Source organism: Heloderma suspectum, chromosome 4 (assembly GCF_057233095.1).
Source record: "Heloderma suspectum isolate Gila_16-S chromosome 4, 16-S_ref, whole genome shotgun sequence".
Classification (NCBI taxonomy): Eukaryota; Metazoa; Chordata; class Lepidosauria; order Squamata; family Helodermatidae; genus Heloderma; species Heloderma suspectum.
In genome coordinates, this window is record NC_139461.1 from 211,763,483 (window position 1) to 211,778,331 (window position 14,849).

Sequence of the window (14,849 nt, forward strand, 5' to 3'; positions counted from 1 at the left end):
TTTGCCTGTGTGTGCATGCTTTCCTGAGCACCACCAGTTTCCCTTCTGTGAAAATAGGTATTTTGTTGTGCTTGGTGGGGGCAAATAGGTGATTTGGCACTCAGACTTCACCGCTGCTTTGTACTCAGTTTCTTGGCCAAGTTACTTGTCTTTGAGCCTCATCAGTTTGCTGTCTTTGAAATAGGTGTAGCAGCAGAAATTTGCAGGTTCATTGGGGTGGTTTTGTGAATGGGCAAGCCCCCATGACAGCACCCACAATACTCTCTCAAAATTCTAAATGTACTTACTGACCCAAAAAGGTTGGGGAGCCCTGATGCAAGTAAGCTGAGCTCTAGTTTGAGTCTTCTCTATCCTTTATCTGTGACCCTGTTGTTCCTGCAATATTATGTGCAGTAAACACAAAGTTCCTATTAGATCTCATAGATGAATATCCACAGTTGGACAATACCTTTATTAGGACCACACAAAATGCTACAGAAGTGTGCAAGGTTTTGAGTTCTCCAGAACTCTCCATCAAGCTAGGTGGTACAAAAAGCAGAGGGAGGGTAGAAAAGAAAAGTCCAAACATTTGGCCAGTTGTTGTGTGGCCATGAGGTCCAATCTCAAAATGGAGATTTGGAGGTTGAATGAATAACTGAGTATTGCCTAGCGCATAGTGAGAATGTAACCCTCTATTCCCTCCAACAACTAATATTCAGAATTTGGCTTCAGTTGACTTTTTTTTTTACTTACTGCACCACCTAAAATTACTTTCCGGCTATGTGAATATAAAGACTGTCTTATTTCTCTGTACTTCTGTTCTATGGCAACTCAGGAACTTGTATGTTTTGCCTAGGGTATGAGAGAGGTCTGAGTTGCAGCTGGCCTTTATGTTTCCAGAAATGGAGATCAGTCATTGCTTTATTGTCCCATAATGCATTGCTGGGTATAATCTGATAACACTTACCAGTGATTCATTCAGTCTGCAAATCTCCATTTTAAGACTGTGTCTAAACTGCAGACTTCATGGCCACAAGTGGCCTAATCTTTGTACTTTTTGTGTGCCCCCTTCCTTCTTTTTGTACCATCTAGAGTACAAAGGAAGAGGAAGAGTTCTGAAGAACTCAAAAGCTTGCACGTTTTTGTGGCATTTTGGTTGGTCCTAATCAAGGTATTGCCCAATTGTGGATTTGGGGGGTTTTCTCTCTCTCCCATGGACCAGTATGGCTTTCTTTGTTTTTGTTTTGTTGTCTTGTAGATGTACACCATTACATCTTACACATTTTATGTATACATATACAGTGTACTCATACTCATTTTATGCACACATAAGATGTAAGATTTTATGCACACATAATACATTGCTTGGGGTTTACGCACACTGTCATTATTCACTCTTCTTTATCATGGACTTAAATGCTGCTTAAAAGTGCAAACGGTAAAGCCACTTGTCACCCAGCGCCTGCATTTCCATTAACAGAGCTTTGAAGGGAGCTCGGAGGCCCAGGCCTGAAAGCCGGTACGTGGAGGCCTAAACCGTGCGATTACCCCGCTGCGGCGCATCATCAGCACGGGAGGAAAGGACAGCTCCAGGATGGGCTTAGGGAAAAAGAAAGCAAACTTTCTAGGGGCAACTTTCCAAGTGGAGAAGGCGCCTTTAAGGCAAGAACCACCCTGCGCTGTTCCACCGGCGGTAGCTTTCTCGAAAATGTAGGCGACACGCCTTGGAAAAAGAGACAAAATCGTTAATTCCCCCAAAGCCACTCTGGAGGCTGGGGTATAAACCTTCGACTGGTGCTCTCTTCTGCGTGCCTGGAGAGATTTCCCTTGCTTAAAGCGAGTGGGGAAAACCACCCTACCTGCCACGCTTGGAAGCGTCGAAACTCCATACGCCCCGCCCAATCACGGGGGACCCAAAGAAGGCGGCGGGGCGGGGGGGGGGATAAATGTGCGCTTGAGTCCCACACGCCGGCAAATTCCCCTCCAAAGCTGCTGCGCGACCAAAGTTCGGTTACCACAACACCCCCCCCCGCCCGAAGTTAGCGAGGCTCCCTCGCAGGTGGGCGGGGCTCGCGGCGCCCTCGGGGCTCGTTGGTGCGGTCTGGCTCGCCGCATATGGATAGCGGGGCGGGCTGAGGCCGGGGGCAGTCCCACGTGCCCCCTCCTTCTCCGCTTGCACGGGAAGGCCGGGGAGGCGTTCAGGAGCTGCAGCTGCCGCCGCCTCGTCAGAGAGCGCGCCTCAGTGTTTACCTGCTGCAGCCCTCCGCCTTAAACGCCGCTTGGAGCGACAAGAGAGGGGTCGCTCTTGGGCGCAGCGCCGGGCTCGGGGGCAAAAGCCGCGCAGGGGGAAGAGGAGGGGGAGAAAAACAACCGCCCGGCGCTTGGCTGTTGCCGCCGCCGCCGCTTCAGGACCGCCTCACATGCCATCCCAGCAACAAAGAGCGCGCTGAGCAGCGGGCGGAAAGACGCCCGGGCTCCAGGCATACCAAGCCCGAGAGACGACGGGGGACCATGGCTAGGAAGGGGGACTCCTCCGCCTCTCCTTATGGTAAGCCTGTGCGAGGGAGGCGGCGGGCTGGCGGCGGCAGTCGCAGAGCAGCGCGGGCTGAGTGAGGGGCGAGCGGCGCGGCGCAGCCCAGTCCGGGCCGGCGGCGGGCGCCGCGTTTTGGCCTGCCTCGGCGCGCGCATCCCGCTGCCGGAGTCCGTCGCCTTCGGGAGGGGAACCGAGCCAAGGGTCCCCCGTTCCAGCAGCAGCCGGGCAAGGCGCGGGCTCCCCTCTCGAGCGCCTTTTCCTCCCTCCCTCCCTCCCTCCCTGTCCTCAGCCGAGCGCGGCTTGTTGCTGCGTCCTTGAGGAGGTCGCAAAGTTGGGGCTGAGGCTCGGCGAGGGGGAGAGGAGGCGAGAAGTCCTGCCAGCGGCCGCTTCTCTCCCTTCCCCCTCGTCGCTAGTTGGCTCGGGCTTGACTAAGCGAGCGCGGAAGAGAGAGCCGCTTGGGTGCAGGTGCATCGCCCCCGCCGCCGCTTTGTCTGTCCCCCGGCTCCGGAGGGGAGAGGAGAGGAGCGGGGGGAGGTCTGGGAATTGTTTGCTAATTCTGGCCACGAGGGGTGGGCAGGAGGCGGCGGCGGCGGCTTGGGGAAAATTTGGGGAGACGCGGACGAGGAGGCTGGGGTGGATTACGAGGTGGAGCGGAATAGGGAGAACATGGGGTGCCTGGGATGAGGGCTTAATAGTTGGGGGGTAGGTGGGACTTGTAAATCCCCTCCGCTCGCGGAGAGGGTTTAAACGAACACCGTGGCAACATCTTTTTTGCGTGCTATCGCAAGACGACAACGAGAAATGATTATGGTGCTGAGAACAAATAACTCTTTTCCCTTGGCTCTGCGTGGGAGCTGGGCTTCTTCGGATCGGAGGGGTGTGTGTGTGTGTGTGTGTGTGTGTGTCTGCGCGCGCTCCTGTTGAGCCAAGAGTTCAGGAAGGTACTAGCGGGGGGAGGGGGGGTTAGATGTGGTGAGAACGTGTTGTGAGCGGAACTGGGTGTATTTGAACAGTCGTCTGGCTTTTGTGGGTGTTTTATAGCACTGGAGAATTGAGGGTGGTGGATTAGGCATTTGGACTGCTCTGGCTAATGGGTTAGGATGAGAAAACTGATGCGGATGCAGCTTTAGGGCTTGAAGTGCCCTCTGAAATTCGCTAGAAAGACTAATAGTTGAAGTTGCAATGTGAATGCGGGCACATGGTATTTCACTGGAAGAGGTCTGGCGATGCTTTCATGAGGCCCAGTGACTTGAAGTCCCTGAAATGGTGATCTAGCACTAAAGACTATACAGCAACTTGGGGCCCTCTAGATGCTTTGGCCTGCAACTACCAGCAGTCTTAGCCAGCACAGCCAATGGTGAGGGATGATGGGAGTTGTAGGCCACAAGTTGCCCATCCCTGGGCTATGGGGTAGTGGTAGGTAAACAGCCCTTCATGGCTACTGTTTCTGTGTCTAGAGACACAGATGAAGACTTGGATGTAGGTATTGTTGGTTTGGCATGTGTGGTGGTGCATCTGAGGGGAGAAATAAATGTGCAAAGAACCAGAGTTGCAGAATATAGGACCGAAGCATCAGGGTTTGCCTGTGCATCCTATAGCATTTGGAATGCAGAGGCAAGGTGCTGTCATAGTTTTCATTACAGTTAGACTGCTTGTGTCTGTAGTAACAGTAGATTTAAAACGTGTACACACGCACACGCACACAATACCAATTCAAATCCCGATTTAAAACAGATGAAATTTAGTAAAATCAACTAAATTTATAAATATTGCTAATAAATAAATAAAGCACTTCCTTCTTCCTTCCAGGTCAACTCTTCCCCAAGTATTTTTTTTGAAATATGTTCCAGCTTGGGCTTGGCATACTTAATGTCTTAGAAAAATGATACATTATAGTTTACTGTAGTGAAAAATACAATGTATATATGGCTTGTATGAAACTATTAAAATATGCTAAGGAATTGCAGATATCCAAACTGAGAAATGGAATTTAAAAATGTTTCCTGCTTTTTGTCACCCATTCTTATCCTCCTCTAACCTAGCCACACTGACCCAGCACATTTTAGCTATCTTATAGTATACCATGCAGCATAGAGCAAACGATGTACATCGAGACCTGTATTTGTGCCAGAGAAATTATGGGATCTGATTAATTACGCCAACTTGCAAGACTGCTGAAATAGCAATGTTTTATCCATCATCACCTAGGTTCCATTTTGTGTACTTGATTTTTAGTGAATTCTGTGTTGTGATACATGGTTTCTCAAAAGTTTTGTGCCAGAGAAATTATGGGATCTGATTAATTACGCCAACTTGCAAGACTGCTGAAATAGCAATGTTTTATCCATCAGCACCTAGGTTCCATTTTGTGTACTTGATTTTTAGTGAATTCTGTGTTGTGATACATGGTTTCTCAAAAGTTTTGTGCCAGAGAAATTATGGGATCTGATTAATTACGCCAACTTGCAAGACTGCTGAAATAGCAATGTTTTATCCATCAGCACCTAGGTGTACTTGTACTAGGTACTAGGTGCCTAGTACCTAGGTACTAGGTACTTAGGTACTAGGTGTACCTAGGTGTACTAGGTGTACTTTTGTGTACTTGATTTTTAGTGAATTCTGTGTTGTGATACATGGTTTCTCAAACGTTTCTAGCTTAACTTTCTGTAAAAGGGCCTTTAATGTAAAACTGAATTAAATGTGAATAAGAGTGGCGTTTTCCATCATTAAACCATGCATGTCATTTGAACATATGAAGCTGCCTTGTACCGAGTCAGACCATCAGTCCATTTAGACCAATCCAGTTTTCTTTGGGTGACTCTTGGGTCCCTGGTGCAGGTCTTTTTCATCACCTGCTACCCGACTCTGTAACTGGAAATACCAGTGACTGAACCTGAATGCAAAATGTATACACTGCTACTGAGCTATGGCCTTTCCCCTGAAAGTATTATAGCTGGGCCTTGAGAAAAGAAGACTGAGTGGGGATATGGTAGCACTTTTCAAGTACCAAGGGTTGTCACGAAGAGGACTGCAACCTGTTGTCATCCAAGTCTATAGGACATGATATAATAATGGTAGTAAGGTATTGTTGTTGTTGTTGTTCAGTCGTTCAGTCGTGTCCGACTCTTCATGACCCCATGGACCATAGCAACGCCAGGCCTTCCTGTCCTGCGCTCTCTCCCGGAGCGTGCTCAAGTTCATATTCATTGCATCCGTGATGCTATCTAGCCATCTCATCCTCTGCCGACCCCTTCTCCTTTTGCCTTCAGTCTTTCCCAGCATCATAGGAAAGCAGATTTGAGCTGAACGTGAGGAAAAACTTTCTAATGGTCAAAGCACTCAGGCAATGGAACCAACTGCATAGGGAGGTGGTGGGCTCTCTGTCTCTGGAGGTATTCAAGCAGAGACTAGACAGTCTTCTTTCAGGGGTGCTTTAACCAGATTCCTGCCCTGAGCAGGGAGTTGGACTGGATGGCCTAAATGGCCCCTTCCAAATCCATGATTCTGCAGGCATTGCATTGCTGGATAAAATGTTACGTCAGTGAGGCTGAATCAACCTTACAATTTCTGTATATGGAATTCAACCTGCGAGCAATTCTTATGTATGAAGGATCCATTTGCAAATGTATTTCATCAATGGGTCTTGCACACAATTTCTTTAATAGCAAACTAAGTCAGAAACTGAGATTCTGAGGTATACAGAAGCACATTGCAGACATGAATGGTTCATGCAATACCCCTGCACATTCAACTATGGAAATAATGTGAAGCTGTTATCCCTTATGGGAAATGCAGCATATAAAATAGCCCAAAGTGGTTTTTAATCATTTCCCTGAGACCTCTAGAACTGGAAAGGTCAAATATACAGCACTCACCACTGATGCTGGATAGTAAGAATAATTGTTAAATAGCTACTGAAGGGAAACGACTGGTTAATTATTGGTATTTTTTTCTTAGTAACCCAGGCTGTAGTGCTAAGCAAAGTTACTTAGAAGTGTACCATTGAAACAAATTAGTTGCATTTCTGCTACAAAGTAGATGTTCGTTCTCTTTATAGTACTTGTGTGAAGTTTGTATGTTTTTCTTCAGCCTGATCTTCTGAGAAAGAAATTGCATCTAATTTCTCAGTCTTTCCTCATATATCTTTTAAGTTCTAAAGCAGTTTGAAATTTTGCTTCATACTATGCTTTCAGGTGGTTCCCAAGTCTACAAAGAAAATAAAATGGAAAATGCTGATAGCCTCTTCCAGAGAAACTGATGAATGCTGAATTAAACTCAGTTCTGGCTTGGTAGTAATGGCTTGACAAAAGTCTCAGAGTACTGCAAACCTAGCAACATTATATCCACTATCTAGCAATACTAATGCTCCCCCCCCCCCACTTTCAGTACAGCTATGTTGGAGTTCAGAAGGCATTTGAATTTTAATTTGGAAGTCTTTCAAGTGGCTTCCCATAGCATAAGAAAATTTGACTTGTTTGCAAGGAACACACAAATCAGAATAATAGTCTGCTGTTCAACAGAGTTTAAGAATGAGCATTCTAAATCATTTGTCTTACCATCCAAATACTGATTTATCTCCTTTGCCTAACTGTCTAAATGTGACTACAGTACTTCAACTAAAGAGTTCTAGGATTAAAAAAAAATGAGAGAAAAACTTAATTATATTTTAGGATATAACTAATGACTCCCTATCTGAGCTTATCACTATACCTGATAGCTGACTGAAGCTTTCGTTCCTTACCCTGAGCACTAATTTGATAGTTTTCTGATTATCTAGACTGCGACACTGGAAACTGTCAGTTGACAGCTGGAGAGAGCTAGATAAATGGCTTTTGTAAATTTGTAAGCATTTCCTTTACTCTCATTTATGATATATAACTACTTTTAGATGTATTGTTTCTCTGTGGAATACACAGGGAATTTCTTCTTTTCACTTGAAATAGTCTTTTTATTGACTTCCTAATTCCTAACAGTGTTCACACATCAGTGGAAAACTCTTCCATTGATCCCTCCTTCATTGCAAGGGATATCCATCTTTGGTGCTGTTCTTATTGCTTGCTTATCACTTATCAGGTATGTGTTTGCCTGCCGTATGTGTTTGCTTGCTGGATTTGCTTTTACCTCACATCCTAAAGTGTGAGGTTCAAACAAAGTATCTGAAGTTATCTCTATTTAAGGGTCTTCTTTTATCAATTTCATTCCCATAGCACATAACATAATAGATGTCCCTTATTTCTGCATTTTGTAGTTCAATAGGACATAACTGGTGCCCTGTATTTCATATACTGCAGCTTCTTAATGTCCCTTAATTGTGAAATGCTGTACTATAAAACCTGACTTGGGACACTTTCAGTAAAAAAGAAGTATGTCTCTTTCAAAGCAAAAGTTTTTATATATCTGACATCCAACTACTGGGATAAATCTATTGCTGTAATGGAATGCCTTCTTTTGTATGGGCAGTGCTGGCAGTCCACCAGCGCTCATCAGGTTACACTAACAGGAATAACCACTAGTGCAAAGGGAAGCTAGTGCTTTCTGTAGCAGCCCTGGAAACTAGCATTTCTGGAACTGGACAGGTGAGCAGACTTCCTTTCTGCAAGCTCCACTGATTTGTTCTGTTTTGGAAATGCTAATTTGATTTAGTATCGAATGACACAATTGGATAGTGCCCCATATAATCAAATGCAGCAACTTCTTATGATCACTGGCAATTTCTCATATCACTTTTCCTTGCACATATTATTCGTGTGTACTTATTTCAGAAATAGTCAGGTGTCCGCCATATCTCTCGCAAGAATCTGATCAGCTGTTTGTTTTCAAAAGGTACAAAGAAGAAATATTCCATCATATTTTGAATCATCTCTGCATGTGCCATAAAAATTGCATGGGGGACATGTGAAAAATGGAAAACCACAAATAATTCAAATTCAAATAATTAGAATGCAAGCTATTTAAACTGTATTATTTTGACCACTTTGGATAAAGCTGTCATGTTTCTCCATCCTCTTCCTTTGCAATCAGCACCTTCCAGGAAACAAAGCTCCAGGCTAACACTACTTTATTGGTTAGTGACTGGATTCGTTACAAATGCAAATTCTAGGAAACACTCAGACTGCAATGAACCAGCTAATCCACACATCTGTGAATGTCAATAAAGGATACAAAGTGGAAGTTAGGAAAGTTGCCAGCAGTCTGGGCAAGATACTTCACAGCCAAAGTAGCTTTGCAGGGATGTCCATCCCTTAGGGTGGCTCCCTCCTGCATTGGCTATCACAAGTGGTCAACTTGGCGGAGCGTCTTAGCTCTGCCCCTAACTTTTCCCGCTTTGCTCTGCGACCGACTCTCGCATCCCTTAAGTCACGCCCTTGGCTCCCCTCCTCTTCCTCAACTTGCATTCTCATTGGGAAGAAATGCGGGGAGCTGTTCAGCCTGTGCCGTCTGTGCGTCAGGGTCCTGGGAAGAAAGTCTCTCCATATCTGGGCTCACTGGGGAGGGCCCCCCCCCCGTTCTGGCTGTTCCCATTCTGAATCTGAGCTGTCAGACATCTCCACACACTTCGATTCATTCCTCACAGGAACTGGTTTAAATTGACAAACTGATCTGGTTGGATATGCTCTAGTTCAAGGGTCCCTAATGCTGTGCTCGTGGGTGCCATGGCCCCAGTGGCGCCCATGAAGCTTTCCTAGGAGTGCACGAAAGCCACTTACCTGATCTCGCAGCTTTTTGCGGTGGGGGGGAGGCGCTTCGCTGCTCTCCCCCCGAAGTTCAGGCCGGGGGGGGAGGCTTCCCGCCTCGCCCTGCCGAAATTCAGGCCGGGGGGGAGGCTTCCCGCCTCGCCCGGCCGAAATTCAGGCCGGGGGGGAGGCTTCCCGCCTCGCCCGGCCGAAATTCAGGCCGGGGAGGAGGCGCCTCGCCTCGCCCGGCCGCAAAATAAAAAGTTTTAAAAAAACACACGCCCCCGTGATAGGCTACATGATGATTAACGTAGCCTATCACAGCTAGATCTGCAAAGTCAGCCATGATAGGCTACGTTAATCGTCATGCAGCCTATCACGGGTGACTTAAAAAAAAAAAAAAAAGCACGTACGCAAATGGTGGCCCCCTACGTAATCTTTACGTAGACTACAGCGACCAAATAAGGAACGTGAATGGCGGCTCCTTATGGGGGCCGCCATTAGCCGTACACGCTTTTTTTTTTTTAAAAGTCACCCGTGATAGGCTACGTGATGATTTACGTAGCCTATCACGGCTGACTTTGGAAATCTAGCTGTGATAGGCTACGTTAATCGTCACGTAGCCTATCACGGGGGCGTTTTTTTTTTTTTTTTACTTTTATTGGAATGGCGGCGGCGGCAGCCGGTCGAAAGACCGGCTGCTGCCCCCGCCCCTGAAGAAGACCCGACGAACTGCCGCCGGGACCCGCCGCCGGGAGGGACATTCGGGAAAGGTAAGTCCCGTCCCGGGGGGGGTGGGGGGGTGCGGAGAATTTCTCCCCGAAACTTCTTCGGGGGGCCGAACACGTTGGCGCTCGGCCCCCCGAAGTTTCGGGGAGAAATTCTCCACCATCCCTAAGCTTTCCCCTCCCCGCCTCCTTAAAAATTTGTTTTAAGAAAAAACTTGGGAAATGTTAGGGTAGTCTTCTTTCTTTCCCTTTCTAGCCTGTAGCTTGCTCCTTCTCTCCCCTCTACCCCTTTGCTTTGCTATTTCCCCCTCCTTCCCAACCTCTAGCCTTGCTGTCTCCCTCCCCCACCTCTTTTGCTCACTTTTGACTAGCCAGGCCCCCACAGCAGCCATTATGTGACTAGCCACATCCACTATGGGAGCCATTTTGTGTTGGCACCCACAGCAGTTTCTCAAATTCCCAAATGTGCCCATGGTCCAAAAAGGTTGGGGACCCCCACTCTAGTTTGTGGACTGGGCTGGCCATGACTGGAATTGCACCATTAAATTGCTCTTGCCATTTGTTGAGCATAATAATTAAATGGTTAAAAAAAATCACTATCTCATTTGTAGTCTGATAATTTCTGATCTATTAGCAAATTAGAATGGACTACTCTTAAGTATTTGTTCACATTTAGGGCACCTTAATTTCTTGAGCAAAGGAAATAAAGGTAATGTACTGCACTGCATTTTTGCTTTTTTACAGCTGGCCGAAGTTTGGTATCTTTATATCAAAATGATGCTATCCAGTGCCTTTTTTTTATTCTCTGTTGTCATCGAGGAGTTGTACCATAGATGTCTGCTACATTTAACTAGTAGTACAATAGATGCCATAGATGCCTTGTATAATCCATTTATTAATGACTTAAAACCCATCATAAGCCTCTTTCACAGTGGAAAAAAAATTACGGGGAAGAAGATATGCCAAAAATAGCAATTCACTTTTTGTTAAGATCCCCCTTCTGGAACAAAAAGGGTTTGTGAACAATTTTTAAATCAATAGGTGGGCTATTAAATTTGAAAATGGAGATCTGGGTGCAAATCCCAGTGGAAAATAACTGCAAGCAAGTCACATTTTTCACTTCAGTCCTCTGTTGTGAAATGAGAATGAAAATAGATTATTTCATTGGAGTTTTCAAAACTCAAATGAATTTAGGAATACAAAAGACCTTATACATAAGGAAAATGTATGCAAGCTATTCATTTTGTTCATCTTTTTTTTTTTTTTCAATCAATGGTTTAAGACTATCTTAATGGTAAAAGATAGTTTAAGGGTATAATCCTATACAAGTTTAGAGAGAAAAAAAGTTGTACAACTCCCATCATTCCCAGCCAGCACAGCTGACAAGGGAATGTTGGGACTTGTAGGACCTTTTCTGTCTAAATATCCATAGGATTGAGCCCTAAAACTATCATAAAACAATGGTGCCATATTCTTCATTTTTATTTTAGAAATTATGGCTGGGGAGTTGTGGAATGCTGTGAGTTGTAGGACTTATTTCTGTCTAGACATGCATAGGATGTTTATCCTATATTTATCCTAAGAGACCAGCCGTAAGTGGGATCAGGGGAGCAAAACAGTGGATCGTCTGCCATTCCCAAAGCCCTGCCAGCTCATGCTGGCTAGGGCGGGAGGTAGTGCTGGGACATTATGGGGCTTTTTGCCTAGCAGATCTTTTTTATTTTATTTTCCTCTATTGAAACCACGGGGAGGAAATTAGCCCCACCAGTTTCAGGCTGGGTTAGCTGAAGGACCTGATCCTGGGGTCTCTTGAAGGAATGGATGGGCTTTGTTTCCAGTGGATCCAAAACCGCCACTGTCCTGCCCCACCCTGGAACACCTTGTTTTGGGGCCAGCTGCCGGTGGGAACACTGCCAGAAGTAGATCATTGCCTACAGACCTTGCCATGGGCATAACTGGGGGCTCTGGGGCAAACATGCCCCTCCCCCCAGCATTGGAGCTCCGAGCCATTGGAGGTTAGGATTGCTCTGTAAGTTAAATTAGAAAATTGACTAATTTAAATGCAGTCATTTCCATCTTTGCTCTTTACTACTTTGTGGCATAGTGCTATATGATTCTGATGTTTCATTTCAATCATACGTATTTGTGAAGGATTGCTGGTTTCACCCCAACAACCCGGCAAAGTAGGCCAGGCCCAACAGATTTCCCCAGAATTAACCCAGTGGCTTCCTTCCTGGCCAATAGGCACTGCATTTAACACTGAAGTTATTCAGGAAGACCACACCAACTGAAGTTTGGATAAAAGTTTATTAAAGGGGAAAGGGGCAAAGAGGAAGGAACGGGGAGAGGTGGTAGGTTGTACAGGGTATCACAGGCAAGGTTCAAAACTCTAAACAAAACCAGAAACGCCAAACACCCAGGCACACACTCCCAAGAGCAAAACAATAAAGCTAGCGAGTCTATCCTATACATACCAAAGTATGGGCCTCCCGGGATAGCCATCGACCAGCAGCGCACCCTAGTACCGTCAGGGCCAAGAAGAGACACCCGCCCCTTCTTTAGCCCTCTTTTTATTACCCAGCCCTAGCAACTCCAGACAGACTTGAAGCACCCAATCCAAGCCCAGTCCCCGGACACCCCACTCCACCCTCCAAAGAGGTTGCATCTTCCCACCAGGCACAGCTGTTATCCAGTTAGCCAGAGCAAACTGTGGCCTTGAGCTGCTGGGCTGAGAAACGGCCAAAAAAAAAATCAACCTCCAGGTGGCTGCTGCATACGTGACTGCCCCAGAGGCCCTCATGGCTCCTACCCTATTAATCCATTCTTGACAGTATTTAAATTTGAAAAATCCTAATTGCAATTGATATTTTCCCTATTTGGATGTACGGTGGTGTTCGGTGGCAATTAGTGGGTTAATTAACTCACAAATTGTGGGGCTGTGTGAGATCCGCTTCCAGTTTCTAGGAAGAACTTACAAATGCGGGAATTGTAGGTGGTTCCCATGACATCTGAACAGGGACACTTGGGGTTGTTTGTGGATTCAACAACCCTAAGTTACCCCAAGAACAAACCATGGGTTAACTTGGGGTTTAACCCACAAACAACCAGTTGAGCCTGTTTTGATGTCACAGAAACAACCTATAAATGCCACATTCATAGGTTTTCCTGTGAACTGGAAACGGCTTGCACACAGTGCACATTAACCCATGAATTACTGCCAGACGCCACTATTATATCTGAACAGGACTACTGGGTGCTTCTAGAGAAATGGGCCCTAGTGCTAACAATGAAAAGGCACTATGCAGCCATTCCCTTGTTCCTTCCTTAAAAAGGCATTGTGCAGCTATTCCCTCGTTCCTTTTTTCTGGTAAGAAAAAAGATGGAAGAAGTGGTAGGAAAAATGGAAAAAGATGTTGCCTGAACCCCCTATACAATTCCATGAATGAGGCAGGGTGATCACACAATAAAAGCCTTGTCTGGAAGCATGCATGTTCACATTGGGGGTTGGACTCGATGGCCTTGTAGGCCCCTTCCAACCCTACTATTCTATGATTCTATGTTTCTGATGTGCTTGCATAGCTCAAAATATAATAGCATTTAATATTTGAGTAATTTCACATCTTCAGTACCCAAATGAGCATGTTATTTGGGTATACACACGAAACTGTGGTCCTTTTGGTGCTCTATAGCCAGTACATTTTTTTGGGGGGGGGGTTCTGGAGGTTGAAAATGTGACCCAGATCTGATTAATTCTGAATAGAACCTTTGCTGGAAAAATAGGTAATAATCCTTCTGGCTATGCACTCTACTGCTTTCACATTCTTGGTATATTACATTGAGAACCACTGGCTCTTTTCTATTTGTATCCTAAATTAAATATTTAATGCTGGGCTTTAATTTCATCCCAATAAAATGTTGTTTCTTGTTCATCTCTGAGGTGTGCCCCAGTGTGGTCTTTACTTTTGATTTTGGGGTTGAAAGGGAGGAAATAATTTCAAAAGATTGCAATCCTTGCCTGTAGCTACAGCATGATTTTGGGTACAGTTCTGTGCCTGTGGTTGCTGTACATGTACCTTATAGCATGAGGGTATTTTTGTAGTACAATTCTGAGTGATTAGCGAAAGCCAGGTCAGCAAGAGTAAGAGTTTTCAGCTATAAAACTAATTTATTATTAGCTAAAGCATGCTTGCCTCAGTACATATTCAGAACAAAATGTATTGTCAAGTGTTAGTAGTCTTGCCATAATTAACACTTAATACAAACATACTGATTTGGAGGTAAGCGGCACTGAAATCTACAACACTTGCCTTCAAGTAACTGCATTTAAAATTGCAATCATAGGCTTCAATCCTATGCATACTTACCTAGGAGTAAGGCTCATTGAACTTAGTGTGTCTTATTGCATAGAAAGTGTAAGAAGGACTGGGCTGAATGTATAATACCGTAAATCAAAAATGAAAAAAATAGTTACATTTATTTGGTTCTTGTAAAAGCATGCGTCAATAGATCTAGAAATGTATTTATGGGTAATACACATTGGCAAGCTGTGAGTCCTCCACTTAATGGCATTGTAGCACCTAATTTATAGAATAGTCCTTTAGTTCATATTGGAAATAGAGATGTAGAAGGGCAAAAAACTGTGCACTAGCAGGTGTGTTGGGAGAAGGCCTGGTTAATGCACTCTTAGGTCCTATTACAGTCAATTAGATACACACAATTCCAGTAATACACTTACAATGACTGTCTGTTGGCAAATTCACACAGTCTCTTATTTTTGTGTGTGTGTGGGGAGAATGGGACACAAAGATTAAAGTATATATAAATAGTAATTGGATTAATGGTAGCTAGACTTACTGAATCCTTCTATTTCATATAGGGCTTGATTGGCCTTCCTGCACTGATTTTTTTAAAAGTCAACAAACAAACTTCAGCTAA

At 45.1% G+C, this 14,849-nt stretch overlaps 1 protein-coding gene across 4 annotated transcripts in view; it reads left to right on the forward strand.

Annotated features, from left to right (window-relative positions):
- The first annotated feature begins 1,897 nt into the window (after window positions 1-1,897).
- SLC44A5 (solute carrier family 44 member 5) overlaps window positions 1,898-14,849 on the forward strand; it is a 279,038-nt gene continuing 266,086 nt past the window's right edge. Inside the window, exon 1 of one of the 4 annotated variants that reach the window (XM_084852192.1) lies at window positions 1,898-2,527. In XM_084852192.1, the coding sequence (XP_084708318.1) occupies window positions 2,491-2,527 (37 nt within the window). In that variant the 5' untranslated portion in view covers window positions 1,898-2,490. The remainder of the gene's footprint in view (window positions 2,528-14,849) is intronic. The other 3 variants (XM_084852194.1, XM_084852197.1, XM_084852198.1) reach the window with 3 other exon arrangements.